Here is an 18,310-nt window from a genome sequence, read left to right as displayed (position 1 = left end):
GCGAGCCGGTCTGATCTCGCTGGAGTGGAACCGGGACAGTGCTGGGGACCAGGCTGATGCTCAGGGGTCTCCGGTGGACCAGCTGGGGTTGGGTGTGCACACACAGGGACACCTCTAAAAGGGCTGATTAGTGAGCCTAACAAACAGACCTACGTTTGACACACGGAAGTGTGGCAGTCGTAAGAAAACAGCACTTAAGTCTTAATAGCCTCTTACACTTGTTTTCTCCTACTCAGTGGCCTGTTTGGAGGTGGGTGCTCGGCTCCCCAGCTGAACGCCTTAAAAAGAACACCATGCTCACTTTATGAATACTTAACGTTCATAAAGTGTATTTTATTTTCAACGTATGCTTTAGAAACATCAGTTAATTACTTGTCATATATGCCAGTCACTTTCCATTAGGACAATTACAAGTGGACCAGATGAAAGTGAAATGGGGGATGGCAGCCCCCCCCCCCGTGCTCCTGCTCTCGTACCGTCTATTTGTAGGTGAGAACCTGCCCTCCGCAGGAAAGCCCCAAACACTGGAAAAGGAAGAGACTGCTTTTCAGAACATCTTGCTGGAGGTTTGCCACTAAAAGCCGAAATGTCGAAAGAGAAACATATCGTTTAAGGGCTTACTGCTTTCCCTCCTGTGTAGGACTGATTGCCAACTCGACTCCCTCCAACACTATTAACCAAAAAAGAAAACCAAGTCGACAGTGAATTACTGGGGCACCTGGGTGGCTCAGCCATTAAGCGGCTGCCTTTGGCTCAGGTCATGATCCCACGGTCCTGGGATCGAGCCCCGCATCGGGCTCCCTGCTTGGCAGGAAGCCTGCTTCTCCCTCTCCCACTCCCCCTGCTTGTGTTCCCTCTCTCACTGTCTCTCTCTGTCAAATAAATAAATAAAATCTTAAAAAAAAAGTGAATTACTCCATTTGCGTCAAAAAAAAAAAAGGTTTTCATTACTCAAATTCAAATTTTTTAGTGTTAGGCTTTTAAAGGATAAAGTATTTTCTAGAATGGATTTTGAAGGAGTAATCATACCCTAATTACAATATCATTTCTTTCCACAGAGAACAAAGTTAAATATGTCCCTTTTAAATGAGAAAAATAAATCTTAAACTCAGCACAGCAAGAATTATCCAATAAATAGGAAGTAATTTTTCTATTGTCTTGTACATTTCTATTTCCCCCCATGCTCTAAATGTACACGGAGAAGCTTCATACATAGAAAAAAATAATAACGAATGTTATTTGAAAACTAACCAATTTGTAGTTTCAGTATTTCTGATTTTATTTAAAAAACTAACCATTCTGCAGTTTCAGTTCTTCTGATTTATGGGCTAGGAGAGGGAGAAGTTGGGTATAAATGGCTGGTAAATTTGGTACATAAGGTCCATTTGAATAAACCTGCAAGAAATTATATCATAAACAATTCATTATTTTCTTAAATATGGAAGAGAGAAATGCCCAATCTTAGTAAGTATTCAATCATAATAAAATGTATCGTTTAACAAAGGAAGCATTATATTGGAAATTCCTTAGATAAAAACGAGTTTTCTACTTCCTTTGCATTTCTCTAGAGTGCTTTGTGCACACACACACACACAGCACACAGCTTATGTCGCCTTAACATAAGACAAAGATTAGAACCTTCTATTTTACTTTTATCATTAAAAAATTTGTGCCATGATCACATCTCGGCACATGTATGAGTAGATGTATGTTATAGAAGGGTGCCTCAAAAATTAGTGTTAAGCCATTTTCATTTTATTTTTTTTTAAAGTAAACTCTACCCCCCAACGTAGGGCTTGAACTCACGACCCTGAGATCAAGAGTCGCATGCTCCACTGACTGAGCCAGCCAGGCACGCCAGTTATTTTCATTTTAACAACATTTATTACAAATCACGTTTTATAAACACTACATATAAATTACATACAAAAGCTAGACAGAAGTATACAGAAGCAAAAACAGCAGTACTAATAACACAAGAGAAATAAGCTAGTATAATGTTTAAACATGTATAACTTAATAAGATTACCAATTTTTCCTTGCTAATAAATGTTCATGAATTCAAAAGCTATTAAAAAATGAAATGTAGTATAATTACTATCAAAGTTTGGAATTATAGAAACAACAACCATAGCACTACTTATTTTTAAAAATCTTTTCAAACATTCAGAAGCCAAATGACTGTCCTTAAAGACAAATTAAGCTTGGGTAAAAGCTCTTATCCAACTGAAGAATATAAAATTTTAGGCTTTGGTTAATAGATACTAAATTTAGTGGGTATTTTAAAATTAACATCTCCCTTATATGTTATATTCCTGAGTTTTTTGCTAAAATACTATAGATAAAAAAAGAACTCAGTTTACAGCTTTGTGTAACATTGTATTTATTTTTGAAAAACAAAAAGTACTGCAATTACTTTAAGTGTGAATAATGGGGTTTAATAACGTGATCACAATCAGAAGGAATATGTTTAATTTAGCTTAACTGTGGGAAAAATTAATGCCCTCTGACCACTAATTGCAAAACTTATTTGTAAATTATGATTAAAATTATGTTAAACCTGTCACCAAGTTTTATTTGCATCTCATGAAATCATTTTGATTTAAAGAAGAGGTTGATTACATAGTACAGAATGTGCTTACAAAAGACTGAAATGATACAATGCTAATGGCTAGCACTGAGGCCAGACCCAGGGTAGGTAGTCAATTTTACTTACTAAAGTGAAAAGTCTTTGAATGTATTATTTCTGAACATCAACACACAGTTCAATATAGTAGTTATAAATTAATCTGATATATTCAAAAGCAGTTTACACACGAAAATACATTTCTAGTAACAATCATCAGAGGGATTGTTATAAGTGGCTATTTTCAGTCTTGGTTTTACCAAAATAGATTTAAGTCTAAGGTTCCTTTTAAAAATAGACCTATGAAAGCTGATTTCCTATTAGCTGCTATATACGATGTACGTGGCAGGTTCAGTCCCTTCTCTCCAGATCACCCAGTCGATGTCTTCTGAACTGATTACTTAGGTTACAACAAACTCCTCACAACCGGGTTTCCCCTGGAGAATGAATTGGTGTACCTGGGGACTGGGTCCAAGGATGTGGATTTTTTTAAATTTTTTTTAAATTATTTATTCGACAGAGATAGAGACAGCCAGCGGAGGGAGGGAACACAAGCAGGGGGAGAGGGAGAGGAAGAAGCAGGCTCATAGCAGAGGAGCCTGACGTGGGGCTCGATCCCATAATGCCGGGATCACGCCCTGAGCTGAAGGCAGACGCTCAACCGCTGTGCCACCCAGGCGCCCCCCAAGGATGTGGATTTTTAAACAAGTAGCTCTCCCTGCCTCCTGGTAAATTATTACAGTCGGGTTGATTTGGGAAATAATGCTTTAAAGCAGCCAAAAACAATTTCATCATACTTAAACATTACTTGATGAATGGTATATCTGATGAAAATCAAATTTCTCTAGGTTTTTTTTTTTAATAATCTGCATAGCTTATCATCATGCCTAAGCATTTCATGCTTAAATGTCACAGGTATTGTTCTAATTCTCCTGATAAACCACAAGAGCTGGAGATTTCAGCTCTCTGAAACCTGCCAGTGATCGGGCTTCTGTACTCTCAGTACTGCATACACCTTTTCTTACCAGGAAAGCAGAAGAGTCACCTAGCAGTTGCATTCAAAAACTAAACGGTGTGGAATTTATTCACATAATCATACTACTCACAAAGTAGTCTTTAAACAGCTATACCAACATCAGTTAGTAGAGTTAATTGCAAAACTGGTTATCAAATCCCTATTAATTAAAAAAATTCAATTTACAAAGTATTATATCAATTCTACGTACAAAATCTCATTTGCCACATTACGCAACTAGGGAGCAATTATTTAATTGGCTATGTATGGCAGAAAAATGTGCAAAGGTTCATTCTAATTGATCAACTAGTAACAAATCTCTAAATTAAAAAAGAAAAGAAGCAATGGAATGTATTCTCAAACAATATGGAGCACTGAGGAAAGTTTAAATTCTTAGAGATTTGAAAGAATATTTAATTAGGATTAAAATCATGAACTGCGAGCCACTTCTATGTCCTAATAACAATATCACAAGCAGAGAAACAAAACCACAACCTTATTGAAGTAGGTTAAATAGTTTTTAAGCTGATTAAAACTACTGAATTTAAAATGAACTTTTTTTTTTTTTTTGAGGCTCCATGCCCAACTCAGGGCTTGAACTCACGACCCTGAGATCAAGAGTCCTGTGCTCTACCAACTGAGCCAACCAGGTGCCCCAAAACAATCTGTTTTTGAACCTGAAGTAAATGATGCAGTATTCAACAGTTTACTAAAATATAAGCATTGACAGTTTTATCATTAGTAAAAACCGTTGCTAATACACAAATTAAAAAGGGCTTAATACCAAGTCCTTGGTCCCACATTGCACTTCATATTCCCATCTGTATGTCAGCGAAGTTGTAGAAGCTGTCTACATCTCCAGATGCTGTCTCCTTGCTTTCTGATACAAACATCTATTTTCAATATAAAAGAAGCAAAAAATAAATACCAGTAATGCCCAAATTCCAAAGCCCATGTTGTCTACAGAACAGTCACAAGCTTGCTATTAAGAGAAATTCAAGTACGCCATTTATATGATATTCAATCAGTATTCTGTAGAATCCATACAATATAGTTTCAGTAGCTATAATGTAAATTGAGCTCTTTTAAAAGCACTTGTGATATAATTAAGGTCTCGGCTTTCATAAGACTTCAGTTGTACTTTATCACACTTGGAATTTTACTGTTTTTTAAATATACAAGAGTCAATATTATGAAAGCTACTGAATAGAGAGGTTTATTTAAAGAATTCTTAGTTTCTTCTATTTCCTAATAACAAAATCTCAATAGGCTGAGAAGCAAGACTTGAAATTATCATTTTTAAAGCTGCTGAAGATACATTAGTAATTGTAAATGAGCTAACTGCTAAACATCAGTAAAGCAGTACTCAGTAGAACCCTTCAAAAATCGCTTTTACAAATGTCAGCCGGGAATTAGAGGAGACCTGGGCTCTATTCTAGCTTTATCGTAAACTAGCTGTATGATGCTGACGATTTATTCAATAAGCCTCTCTGGGCTCACTTTCCACACCTGTAAAACGAGAACACTGGATTAGATAATCTTTGACTCATTCAGATCTAAAACCTCCAAATCATAAAACCATTTTCTCTTTGCTTCCTTTTCTATTCAACCTAATCATAATTTGCCCTTCCCCTTAGTACTGTTGTGATGATAAAATAAGACAAAAGACAAAGCACTTTAAATTATGCAAATTCAAGAAACTATTAGCCAAGTCAGACAACAAAATAAAAAATTTTATCTCAGATATTTATTAAAAAATTATTAGTTATATCTATATTCATTTAGTACTCTTATATGTTTGGTTTGTAAGTTACATTAAGTTATTTAAGCCTGAAATTCTTAGATACACCAACCTTACCAACATATCTAGAAACTACCTACATGTAATGATTTCTAGATATAGCTCAAATTCATTATTATTATTATTATTATTATTATTATTATTATTAAATGGGCTCTGTGCTGGGCTCGAACAAGATCTGAGCTGAGATTAAGAATTGGACACTCAACCAACTGAGCCACCCAGGCGCCCCCAAATTCAATGTTTGATGAAGCATTACTGAAACAAATAAAAATGAACAGTGGGCAACAGGATCATCTGTCTAAAGTATATAATCTTAGAAATGTAACATTTTCAACATATCACTAGTTTTCAAAAAAGGAAGGACTTAAAGAGACATTTAATGAGACTTTTTACTTTAGAAACTCATGTATTATTGAAGGTTTTTAAATTAGTAGATTCTTGGGATGCCTGGGTGGCTCAGTCGTTAAGCATCTGCCTTCGGCTCAGGTCATGATCCCAGGGTCCTGGGATGGAGCCCCACATCAGGCTCCTTGCTTAGTGGGGAGTCTGCTTCTCCCTCTGCCTGCCATTCCCCCTGTTGGTGCTCTCTCTCTCACTCTTTGACAAATAAATAAATAAATCTTTAAATTAGTAGATTCTTATTTTGTAAATTTTTAAGCAATTAAAATTTTAATTTGGCAAGGAAAAACCAAAGCTTAGCTCCCAACTGTTTACCACAGGTTCTAAAAACCATAGTCTGTTCTTTTTTTTTAATTCCAAGCAACAACAGGGATAAAAGTACTATTTAGTTGTAAGGAAAAGGAAATGACATGAAAGGTCTGATTGAAATAGAAATAATCAGTAAAATCTTGTACCTTGGTCCCATTGAATATCTCATTGACAATAAGTTGGCATCCTTCTACAGCTCCATCTCCATTAAACTCCAAGGCAATAACAGGACCTATAAGCAAACCGAAAAAGTGTTGTCTGAACATGAATACAAATTATCATTCTATCTATCTATCTATCATCTATCATCTATTTAGAGAAAGTATGGGGGAGGGGAAGAAGGAAAGGGAGAATCTTAAGCAGGCTCCACACCCATGGAGCCCGACACGGGGCTCAATCTCACCACCCTGAGATCATGACCTGAGCTGAAATCAAGAGTCGGATGCTTAAATGACTGAGCCACCCAGGTGCCCCCAAATCTATTTTAAAATTTATCTTTTTATTCTTTATATTGTAAAGAATCTCCAGCCTCCTCCTTGGGGGGTAAGAGAAAAAGAAGAAGGAAGTAGACAGATGGGACACATCACTTTAGTTACTTCTACCAACTGTAATCATAAAACAAATTAACACAGTCTCATCATATGATGGGTAGCTTCAGTGTTATTACTGGACCACAGTCACATTTTTAAGTGTTGTAAATAGTCTGACTTTTCTGGTTTTCAATCTATAAAAACCATAAAAAGTCCACTTATTTAGCAGTACAAAAAAATAGTTGATAAGATGACAAGATCGAAAGCAATTCAAGTCATCACAAGCAGGTTTGCCAGGCAGCCAGTCTTGCTTCCAACTCTCCTACTTATCAGCCAAATTCTGGGCCACCAATAAGGAAGCTAAGCCAAGTAGGAATTGAAGCCAGGCACCAGAAGTAATGACCATCTGAAAGTAGTTTTCTTGAGTATGCCTTAAAACTACATTCTAGAACCAAAAACTAAGTTTTTATTCTCTGAATAGAATATTTGTGTCCCCTTTCCCATACATTAATTTGAATGCTTTTAAACCACCTGTACTTCAAATTCTAGTGTAAAGAGTTATGGTTAAGTTTGGCTTGGATTTAAATATAGCGTTGGCACTACTAGTGTCAAATTGTTGGCAAACGTGGCCATAAGTTAGCCAAGCAAAATATGTCCTTCGATTCAGTGAATATTTATTCAGTTATCACTATATTCCTTAATAGATTTGCTTTTTAACTTCTAAAGTAATGGATATGTCCTAACCTCTAGAAAATTATAAATTTCTTGAAAAAAGACAAAAACCCATTAAACAAACACGGAGCAACAGAGACTAAGGAGTACTAAGCAATGAAATACTAAGGTGAATGAATATGAAATACTAAGTTGAATGTAGGCACGTGCCATAGGATAAGACACAAGAACAAGGGAGAAGATCACACTACACTGGACACCAAAAGAACTGAGGGCTTGTCAATTTAATATAAACAACAAATATAGAAAAGCCATGATATATAACAGTAAACTGTACAATTAGATACAGAGAACAAAGTATGAGTTTTTCAGGATCACAGTGTACAGATCAAGATAGGTGCCATACAAAGAAAAGAAGATAACTAGGGAACATTTTCTCAGAAAACTGCATGATTCTCTGTCTGGGGCAAGAAATGGATAAGATTAACCTGGAATATTTTGTTAAGCCAAAAAGCAGGGAGGCTATCAAAAGCCAATACAGCTGTACCAAAAGGACACAGGAGCCCCAATGGCCAAAGAAGAGACACTGACATCAGAAAGAATAATGACTGCAATTTATGAAGACATACTGAATATACAAAAAGTCATGAGCTCAAAATGATATTTAGAAGAGAGAAACAAATAAAATTCACTGGACGCCACCGTAGGTTGCTAATGCATCAATTCATGACTCTGAAAACTGATACTTAATTATTTTCCCTTTATTTATTCTGTTTTTCTGATATGAAGCATATTTCAAGTTAACCAAACAGCTCTGGTACACAGGAGAAGTTCTGTTAACATCCATTAACATATGCAGAGGTAGTGACATGGTTAGAAAATGATCATTTTGCAACTCCTAATAAAATAATTGGATCCTGGGACGCCTGGGTGGCTCGGTTGGGAAAGCATCTGCCTTTGGCTCAGGTTATGATCCTGAGGGACCCTGGGATTGAGCCCCACATCAGGCTCCCTGCTCAGCAGAGAGCCTACTTTTACCTCTCCCTCTGCCTCTCCCCTCCATTCGTGCACACAAACTCTCTCTCTCTCAAATAAATACATACATACATACAATCTTTAAAAAAATAATTGGATCCAGGCAATAATCGTCAATGGTTTTAGCATCCCACAGAGAAGACTGATAGGAAACCCTATGATGAAAAGCTAAGACCAGCATCACCTGAACCTGTTGACCAATCAAGTAAAAGTTCAACAAATATTATATGCCTTCTCATTTAATACTATAGGAAATAGGACCACCTGTGAAGTATTCTTGCCAAAAAAGTAACTAAACCTGGGTTTAAGAAGGCATTGCTCTGCGTGATCCCGGCGTTATGGGATCGAGCCCCACATCAGGCTCCTCCGCTATGAGCCTGCTTCTTCCTCTCCCACTCCCCCTGCTTGTGTTCCCTCTCTCGCTGGCTGTCTCTATCTCTGTCGAATAAATAAATAAAATTTAAAAAAAAAGGCATTGCTCTAACTTCGATCTATAAGAACTCTAGAGGAACAAATGAAACAAGCCCATGCATACTACAGGAAAACTGATCAGGTTTTTTTGTTTTGTTTTTGTTTTTACGAGAGAGAGGCATGCAACAAAATGTGGCAGGGCGGGGGTGGTGGGAGGATGACAGACCACCTGTTTCTGGTTAAAAGATATAAGATAACAAAACTACACACAGTGAGTGGGCCAATTTTCGATTTGGATCAAATTAACTCTGAAAATACAGAAAGAACGTTTTCAGATTTGAAGAAAATGTGACTATGAACTGGGTATTAGATGATATTAAGGAATTGTTGGTAATCAGGATAGAGGTGATATTATATTGTGGTTACTTAAGAAAACATCCGTTTTTAATTTGGTTTTAAGATACACACAAATATTTAGGGATGAAATAACAGCACATATCAAAATTTGATTAAAATATTTCAGCAAAAAGGAGATTATAGATTACTTTTTGAAGTATGGAAAAAATTTGATAAAACTAGGGGATAGGTACACACGAGGTCATTGTACTTTCTACTTTTGAGTAGCGGTAATATATTTGGAAATTTGCAAAAAAGAGTTTTAAGAAGCATATTAAACCAAATAAATATTGAATTAAAAAGAAAAAATTGAGGGGTGCCTGGGTGGCTCAGTGCGTTAAGCATCTGCCTTTGGCTCAGGTCAAGATCCCAGGGTCCTGGGATCAAGCCCCATGTCAGACTCTCTGCTCAGCAGGGAGCCTGCTTCTCCCTCCCTGACTTCCCGTTTGTGTTCTCTTTCTCTCTCTGTCAAATAAATAAATAAAATTAAAAAAAATAAACAAGGGACAGAAGATTAAGACTGGAATTTAAAAAAAAAGAAAAAGTTGATAATAAAAGCAGGGTTTCCAGTTTTTACAAGAGTGGAAAGTTTAAATTCAGGTAGAATAGAGCATACTTTTATTCAGGATCACTACAAGGAAATACAATATATACATTTTTTAAAGTCAAACATTTATTACTGAAAGTTCCTGTATTCTATAAAGAGAACATAATCTAGAATTCAGGAACATAATTTTGGTAGAATTACCCATGCATGTAACTTGGCTGATAGTCAACTTTTGTTTGTTGTAAGCTCTATGCTCCATGTGGGGCTTGAACTCAGGACCCCAAGATCAAGAGTCACATGTTCACTAACTGAGCCAGCCAGGCGCTCCAACTTGGTTGATATTCTTTAAACAGAATATAATGAACTTCCAGGAAGTGACCTAATAATTTACCAACAAAGAAATGCCAACAAAAAAGGTAGGTGGGTGCATCAGTTTTGATTAACATGTGTGGGTAATCCTAAATTTTAAAAAATGGGGGCGCCTGGGTGGCTCAGTCAGTGAAGTGTCTGCCTTTGGCTCAGGTCATGATCCCAGGGTCCTGGGATCCAGCCCCGCATTGGGCTCCCTCTCTCCGTGGAGAGCCTGCTTCTTCCTCTCCCTTTGTTGCTCCCCCTGCTTGTGCTCTCTCTCTGTCAAATAAATAAATAAAATCTTCTTTAAAAATTTTTAAAAAATAAATTAAAATAAAAATAAAAGATCCTACAATGCTAACAATGCACTTTTTAAGCAGTCCTACTTGTACAATGATGCTGACTACAATTACTGTGATTATTTCAAGCTGAACTATGAAGTCAATAAAGATCACTGGTTAACTTTTTAAAAAGTATTTTAGTGTGAACATCTTATCAAATAGTTTGAAGTAGCTTTGGGGCACATGCACCGCAATGTTTGTAACAGCAATGTCCACAATAGCCAAAATACAGAAAGAACCCAAATGTCCATCAACAGATAAATGGATAAAGAAGATGTGGTATGGAATATTACTCAGCCATCAAAACAAGTGAAATACTGCCATTTCCCATGATGTGGTTGGAACCAGAGGGTACTATGCTAAGTGAAATAAGTCAGAGAAAGACAAATACCATATGATTTCACTCATATGTGGAATTTAAGAAACAAAACAGATGGACATAGGGGAAGGGAAGGAAAAATAAAATAAAAACAGAGAGGGAGGCAAACCGTAAGAGACTCTTAACTATAGGGAACAAACTGAGGGTTGCTGGAGGGGGAGGTGGGTGGGGGGATGGGGTGACTGGGTGATGGGCATTAAGGAGCGCACTTGATAGAAGGAGCACTGGGTGTTATATGCAACCCATGAATCACTAAATTCTACTCCTGAAACTAATACACTATACGTTAACTATGTTGAATTTAAATTAAAAAATTAAATATTTGAGCTGTCATGAAAATCTGAGATTTTGAAGTAAATGAAAAAGATTCTAGGATGTCCTAATACCCTCCTTCTATGTTATCTAACGTGACCTTGGAATAAGTCACTACCATGTCCCAATTAGATTACAGCAACAGCCTCCTACATGGTCTCTCTGCTTCCCCTTTAGTAAGAGTTACATTTTATTTTTTAAAAGATTTTATTTATTTGTCAGAGAGAGAGAGAGAGAGAGAGCAAGCAGGGGAGTGGCAGAGGGAGAAGCAGGGTCCCTGCTGAGCAAGGAGCCCGATGCAGGACTGGATCCCAGGACTCTGGGATCACAACCAGAGCCAAAGGCAGATGACTAACCAACTGAGCCACCCACGTGTCCCAGTAAGAGTTACATTTTAAAGGGACCATGACATTCCTCTGCTCTAAAACCTCCAGTAAAATATGATCTATATTTTTTTTAATTTTTTTGAAGATTTTAGTTATTCACATGACAGAGAGAGAGCACACAAGCAGGGGGAGTGGCAGGTAGAGGGAGAAGCAGACTCCCCGCTGAGCAGGGAGCCCGATGTGGGAATCGATCCCAGAGTGGGATCATGACCTGAGCTGAAAGCAGATGCTTAACCGACTGAGCCACCCAGGCACCTTATATTTTTATTTTTAATTGTTCTAAAAATAACTGACTTTTTCAGATTTTTATTTTCACTGAGGTATAGTGGACATAGAGTATTTTGTTAGTTTCGGGTATACAAAATAGTGATTCAACAATTATATACATTACAAAATGCTCACCATATTAAGTGTAGTTACTATCTGTCACCTTACAAAGTTATTATAATATTATTGACTATATTCCCTATGTTTTTTTTTTAAAGATTTTATTTATTTATTCGACAGAGAGACACCCAGCGAGAGAGGGAACACAAGCAGGAGGAGTGGGAGAGGAAGAAACAGGCTCATAGCAGAGGAGCCTGATGTGGGGCTCGATCCCATAACGCCGGGATCACGCCCTGAGCCGAAGGCAGATGCTTAACCGCTGTGCCACCCAGGCGCCCCGACTATATTCCCTATGTTGTACTGCTTTTCATCCCTGTGACTTAGTTTTTTTATAACTGGAAGTTTATACCCCTTTATCCCCTTAAAAATAACAATTTATTTTATTTTTTAAAGATTTTTTTTTTGAGAGAGAGAGCAACTGAGTGCAGGAGTGGCAGAAGGGGCAGAGGGAGAGGCAGAGCATCTCAAGCAGATTCCCTGCTAAGCAAGAAGCCTGATGTGGGGCTCCAGCACACAACCCCAAGACCATGAACAGAGCTGAAACCAAGAGTTGGACGCTCAACTGACTGAGCCACTCAGGTGTCCCCAAAATAACAGCTTAAAGCATTAACAAAGCTATAACAAATTAACAAGGTATTTGGGTGCTTATAGCATATATAATAGTAAAATATATAACAACAATACAGGAATGGGAGGGAAGACTTGAGAATATAATGTTATTAAGTCCTTATATACCAATGGTAAAGTATTATTCTTAGAAGATGTATTTGAATTATTTAAACACACATACTGCAAAACCTAAGGTGAACATTAAATAAGTTTTAGAAAAAGTAGTATAAATAATAATAGAGGTGATTAAATAGAATCATAAAAAATGCCCAATTAAACAGAAGAAGAGGTAATAAGAAACAAAGAACAAATGGAAAAAGCAGCTAGCAAGATGGTGGATGCTTGTCAAGGCATATCATACTCAAATTCACAAAATACACAGACAAGGAAAGAATCCTGAAAATTGCAAGCAAGGGAAAAAAAGCCCTTAACCTACAAGGGAAGACAGATCGGGCTCACAGCAGACCCGTCCACAGAAACTTCACAGGCCAGAGAGTGGCAAAAAATATTCAGCATGCTGAACGGTTAAAAAAAAATGCAGCCAAGAATTCTTTATCCAGCAAGGCTGTCATTCAGAATAGAAGGAGAAATAAAGTTTCCCAAACAAAAACTAAAGGAGTTCGTGACCACTAAACCAACCCTGCGAGAAATTTTAAGGGGGGACTCTTTGAGTGGAGGGAAAAAACCCCAAAAGCAACAAGACTAGAAAGACCGGAGAACAACACCAGAAACACCAACTCTACAGGTAACACAATGACACTAAATTCATATCTTTCAATAATCACTCTGAATGTAAATGTTGACTAAATGCTCCAATCAAAAGACATAGGGTATCGGTATGGATAAAAAAACAAGGTACATCTATATGCTGCCTACAAGAGACTCATTTTAGACCTAAAGACACCTGCAGATGGAAAGTGAGGGGATGAAGAACCATCTATCACGCTAATGGACGTCAAAAGAAAACCTGAGTCGCCATACTTATGTCAGACAAACTAGATTTTAAAACAAAGACTGTAACAAGAGATGAAAAGAGGCATTATACCATAATTAAGGGGTCTATCCATCAAGAAGATCTAATTGTAAATATTTATACCCCCAACTTGAGGGCACCCAAATATATAAATCAATTAATAATAAACATAAAGAAACTCATTGATAATAATACAATAATACAATAATAATAATAATACGGGACTTTAATAGCCCACTTACAGCAATGGACAGAACATCTAAGCAGGAAATCAACAAGGAAACAATGGCTTTGAATAACACACTGGGCCAGATGGACTTAACAGATGTATTCAGAACATTTCATCCTAAAGCAGCAGAATACACATTCTTTTCGAGTGTACATGGAACATTCTCCAGAATAGATCACCTACTGGGTCACAAATCAGCCCTCAACAAGTACATAAAGGGGTACCTGGGTGGCTCAGTCCGTTAAACATCTGACTCTTGATTTTAGCTCAGGTCATGACCGCAGAGTCATGAGATCGAGCCCTGCATCAGGCTCCGCACTGAGCGTGGAGCCTGTTTAAGATTCTCTCTCCCTCTGTTCCCTCCCCCACGAATGCTCTCTCTCTCAAAAAAAAAAAACACCAAGTGCAAAAGGTCGAGATCATACCATGCATATTTTCAGACCACAAAATTATGAAACTTGAAGTCAACCACAAAAAAAAGGGAAAAACTTCAAATACATGGAGGTTAAAGAACGTCCTACTAAAGAATGAATGGGTTAACCAGAAAATTAAAGAAGAAATTAAAAAACACATGGAAGCAAATGAAAATGAAAATGCAACGAACCAAAACCTTTGGGATGCAGCAAGGCAGTCCTAAGAGGGAAGTATACAGCAATACAGGCCTACCTCAAAAAACAAGAAAAGTCTCAAATACACAACCTAACCTTACACCTAAAGGAGCTAGAAAGGAACAGCAAATAAAGCCCAAAGCAACAGAAGAAGGGAAATAATTAAGATTAGAGCAGAAATAAATGATGTAGAAACAAGAAAAACCACAGTAAAATGGATTAACGAAACTAAGAGCTGGTTCTTTGAAAGAATTAATAAAATTGATAAACCCCTAGCCAGACTTATTAAAAAGAAAACAGAAAGGACTCAAATAGATAAAATCATGAATGAAAGAAGAGAGATCACAAGCAACACCACAGAAATAGACATGATTATAAGAGAATACTATGAAAGATTATAAGCCAACAAACTGGGCAAACTGGAAGAAATGGACAAATTTCTAGAAACTTATAAACTACCAAAACTGAAATAGGAAAACGTAGAAAATTTGGACAGACCTGTACCCAGCAAAGAAATGGAATCAATAATCAAAAATCTTTCAACAAACAAAATTCTGGGCCAGATGGCTTCCCAGGGGAATCCTGCCAGACATTTAAAGAAAAGCTAATACCTATTCTTCTCAAACTATTCCAAAAAATAGAAATGGAAGGAAAACTTCCAAACTTATTCTAGGAAACCAGATTACCTTGATTCTAAAACCAGACAAATACCCCACTAAAAACGAGAATTACAGGCCAATATCTCTGATGAACATGGATGCAAGAATTTTCAATAAAATACTATCAAATCAAATTCAACAGTACATTAAAAGAATTATTCACTATGATCAAGTGGGATTTATTCCAGGGCTGCAGGGGTGGTTCAACATTCACAAATCAGTCAACGTGATACACCACATTAATAAAAGAAAGGATAAGAACCATATGATCCTGTCAGTAGATGCAGAAAAAGCATCTGACAAAATACAGCATCCTTTCTTGATAAAATCCCTCAACAACGTAGGGATAAGATGGAACATACCTCAACATCATAAAGGCCATATATGAAAGACCCACAGCTAAACATCATCCTCAAGGGGGAAAAACTGAGAGTCTCCCCTAGGGTCAGAACAAGACAAGGATGTTCACTCTCACCATTACTATTTAACATAGTACTGGAAGTTTTAGCTTCAGCAATCAGACAACAAAAAGAAATAAAAGGCATCCAAATTGGCAAGGAAGAAGTCAAGCTTTCACTATTTGCAGATGACACGATACTCTATGTAAAAACCTGAAAGATTCCACCAAAAAACTGCTAGAACTAATACATGAGTTTAGAAAAGTTGATTTTCTACTTTTCCATAGAAAAGAAAAATTTTCTATCAAAAATCAATGTGCAGAAATCTGTTACATTTCTTTTTTAGTTTATTTAGTTACTTAAATTGAATGAACATATAATGTATTATTGTTTTCAGAGGTAGAGGTCAGTTTTAACTCTTATATTTAGACCTATCATCCATTTTGAATTAATTATTTGCATATGTATGAAGGGTCTAAATCCATCTTTTTACATGTGGCTATCCAAATGACCTAGCACCATTTGTAGAAAAGACAATCCTTCCCTAACTGAATTACCTAAACAGCTTTGTAAAAAATCAATTTACCATAAATATAAAGATTTATGGACTCTCAGCTCTGTTCTACTGGTCAATACGTCTACCTTTATGTCAGTACCACACTCTCTTAATTACTGTAGCTTTGTAGTACATTTTAAAATTGGAAGGTATAAGTCCTCTAATTTTGTCTTTCAAGATTGTTTTTACTATGCTGGGAACCAGGCTTGTATGCCTGGACCAACTCCCACTTGTTCATGGTGTACAATTATTTTTATATGTTAAAATATTTGGTAATAGTCCATTAAAAAAAAGAAATCTGTTGTATTTCTATACACCAATAATGAAGCAGCAGAAAAAGAAATCAAGGAATTGATCCAATTTGCAATTGCACCAAAACCAGTAAGCTACCTGGGAATAAACCTGACTAAAAGTGAATGATCAGTACTCTGAAAACTATAAACACTTATGAAGGAAATTGAAGAAGACACAAAGAAATGGAAAAGCATTCCATGCTCATGGACTGGAAGAACAAAAATTGTTAAAATGTCTACTACCCAAAGCAATCTACACATTTAATGCAATTCCTATCAAAATACCACCAACATTTTTCACAGAGCTAGAACAAATAATCCTAAAATTTGTATGGAACCACAAAAGACCCAAACAGACAAAGCAATTCTGAAAAAGAAAAACAAAACTGGAAGGATCACGATTCCGGATTTCAAGCTTTATTACAAAGCTATAGTCATCAAGACAGTATGGTACTGGCACAAAAACAGACACATAGATCAATGGAGCAGAACAGAGAACCCAGAAATGGGCCCATAACTATATGGTCAATGAATCTTCGACAAAGCAGGAAAGAATATCCAATGGAAAAAAGACAGTCTCTTCAATAAATGGAGCTGGGAAAACTGGACGGCAACATGCAAAAGAATGAAACTGGACCACTTCCTTACGCCATACACCAAAAAAAAAAAAAAATCAAAACGGGTGAAAGACTTAAATGTAAGACAGAAAACCAGCAAAATCCTAGAAGACAACACAGGTGGAAACTTCTTTGACCTCGGCCATAGCAATTTCTTACTAGACATGTTGCCGGAGGCAAGGGAAACAAAAGGAAAAATGAACTATTTGGACTTCAAGATAAAAAGCTTCTGCACAGTGAAGGAAACAATCAACAAACTAAATGGTAACCTATGGAGTGGGAGAAGATATTTCCAAACAACATATCTGATAAAGGGCTAGTATCTAAAATCTATAAAGAACTTATCAAACTCAACACCCAAAAAACAAATAGTCCAGTTAAGAAATGGGCAGAAGAGACGAATAGACACTTTTCCAAAGACGACATCCAGATGGCTAACAGCCACATGAAAAGATGCTCAACATCACTCATCATCAGGAAAATACAAATCAAAACCACGATGAGATACCACCTCATACCTGTCAGAATGGCTAAAGTTAACAACACAAGAAACAACAGGTATTGGCGAACCCTCTTACACTGCTGGGAATGCAAATTGGTGCAGCCACTCCGGAAAACAGTATGGAGGTTCCTCAAAATGTTAAAAATAGAACTAACCTATGATCCAGCAACTGCACTCCTAGGTATTTACCCAAAGGATACAAAAATACAGATTTGAAGGGATGCATACACCCTGATGATTATAGCAGCATTATCAACAATTGCCAAACTATGGAGAGAGCCCAATTGTCCAACTACTGATGAATGGATAAAGAAGATGTGGTATATATATACAGTGGAATATTACTCAGCCATCAAAAATGAAATCTTGCCATTGCCAATGATGTGGATGGAGCTAGAGTGTATTTTGCTAAGTGAAATATGTCATTCAGAGAAAGACAAATACCATATGATCTCACTCACGTGGAATATACGAAAGAAAACAGATGAACATACAGGAAGGGGAGAAAAGGAGAGAGGGAAACAAGCCATAAGAGACTCTTAACAGAGAACAGACTGAGGGTTGATGGAGGGAGGTTGGTGGGGGATGAGCTAGATGGGTGATGGGGATCAAAGGGGGCACTTGTTACGATGAGCACTGGGTGTTGTATATAAATGATGAATCACTGATTTCTACCCCAGAAACCAATATTGCACTGTATGTTAACTGAAATCTAAATTAAAAAAGATGGTAGATGTTGATCCAACTATATCCATCTTTTAATGTGAATGGTCTAAACACGACTGTTAAAAGACAGAGATTGTCAGACTGAATTGAAAAGGAAGATCCAAGTATATGCTATCTACAAAAACTCACTTTTAAAAACTCACATTTAAAATTTTTTTAAATTAAAAAAAATTGTGTGTGTGTGTGAGAGAGAGAGGGAGTAAGAGAGAGAGAGAGAGAGACAGAGAGAGGAGAAGTAGA

General features: G+C 36.8%; 1 protein-coding gene across 2 annotated transcripts in view; it reads right to left on the bottom strand.

Moving 5' to 3' along the window:
* Nucleotides 1-1,258: 1,258 nt before the first annotated feature.
* The window catches only part of RP2 (RP2 activator of ARL3 GTPase), a 49,625-nt gene continuing 32,573 nt past the window's right edge, over nt 1,259-18,310 (bottom strand). The window contains exons 4-6 of one of the 2 annotated variants that reach the window (XM_011235029.3): nt 6,300-6,385; nt 4,426-4,534; nt 1,259-1,395 (exon numbers count right to left, since the gene is read on the bottom strand). In XM_011235029.3, coding sequence (XP_011233331.1) covers nt 4,451-4,534; nt 6,300-6,385 — 170 coding nt within the window. In that variant the 3' untranslated portion in view covers nt 1,259-1,395; nt 4,426-4,450. Of the gene's footprint in view, nt 1,396-4,309; nt 4,535-6,299; nt 6,386-18,310 lie in introns of those variants that run through there. The other variant, XM_034649135.1, reaches the window with a different exon arrangement.

The sequence above is a fragment of the Ailuropoda melanoleuca genome, chromosome X (assembly GCF_002007445.2).
Source record: "Ailuropoda melanoleuca isolate Jingjing chromosome X, ASM200744v2, whole genome shotgun sequence".
Lineage (NCBI taxonomy): Eukaryota > Metazoa > Chordata > Mammalia > Carnivora > Ursidae > Ailuropoda > Ailuropoda melanoleuca.
Note: the sequence above shows the minus strand (reverse complement) of the source record. Positions and strands in the feature narration are given on the sequence as shown.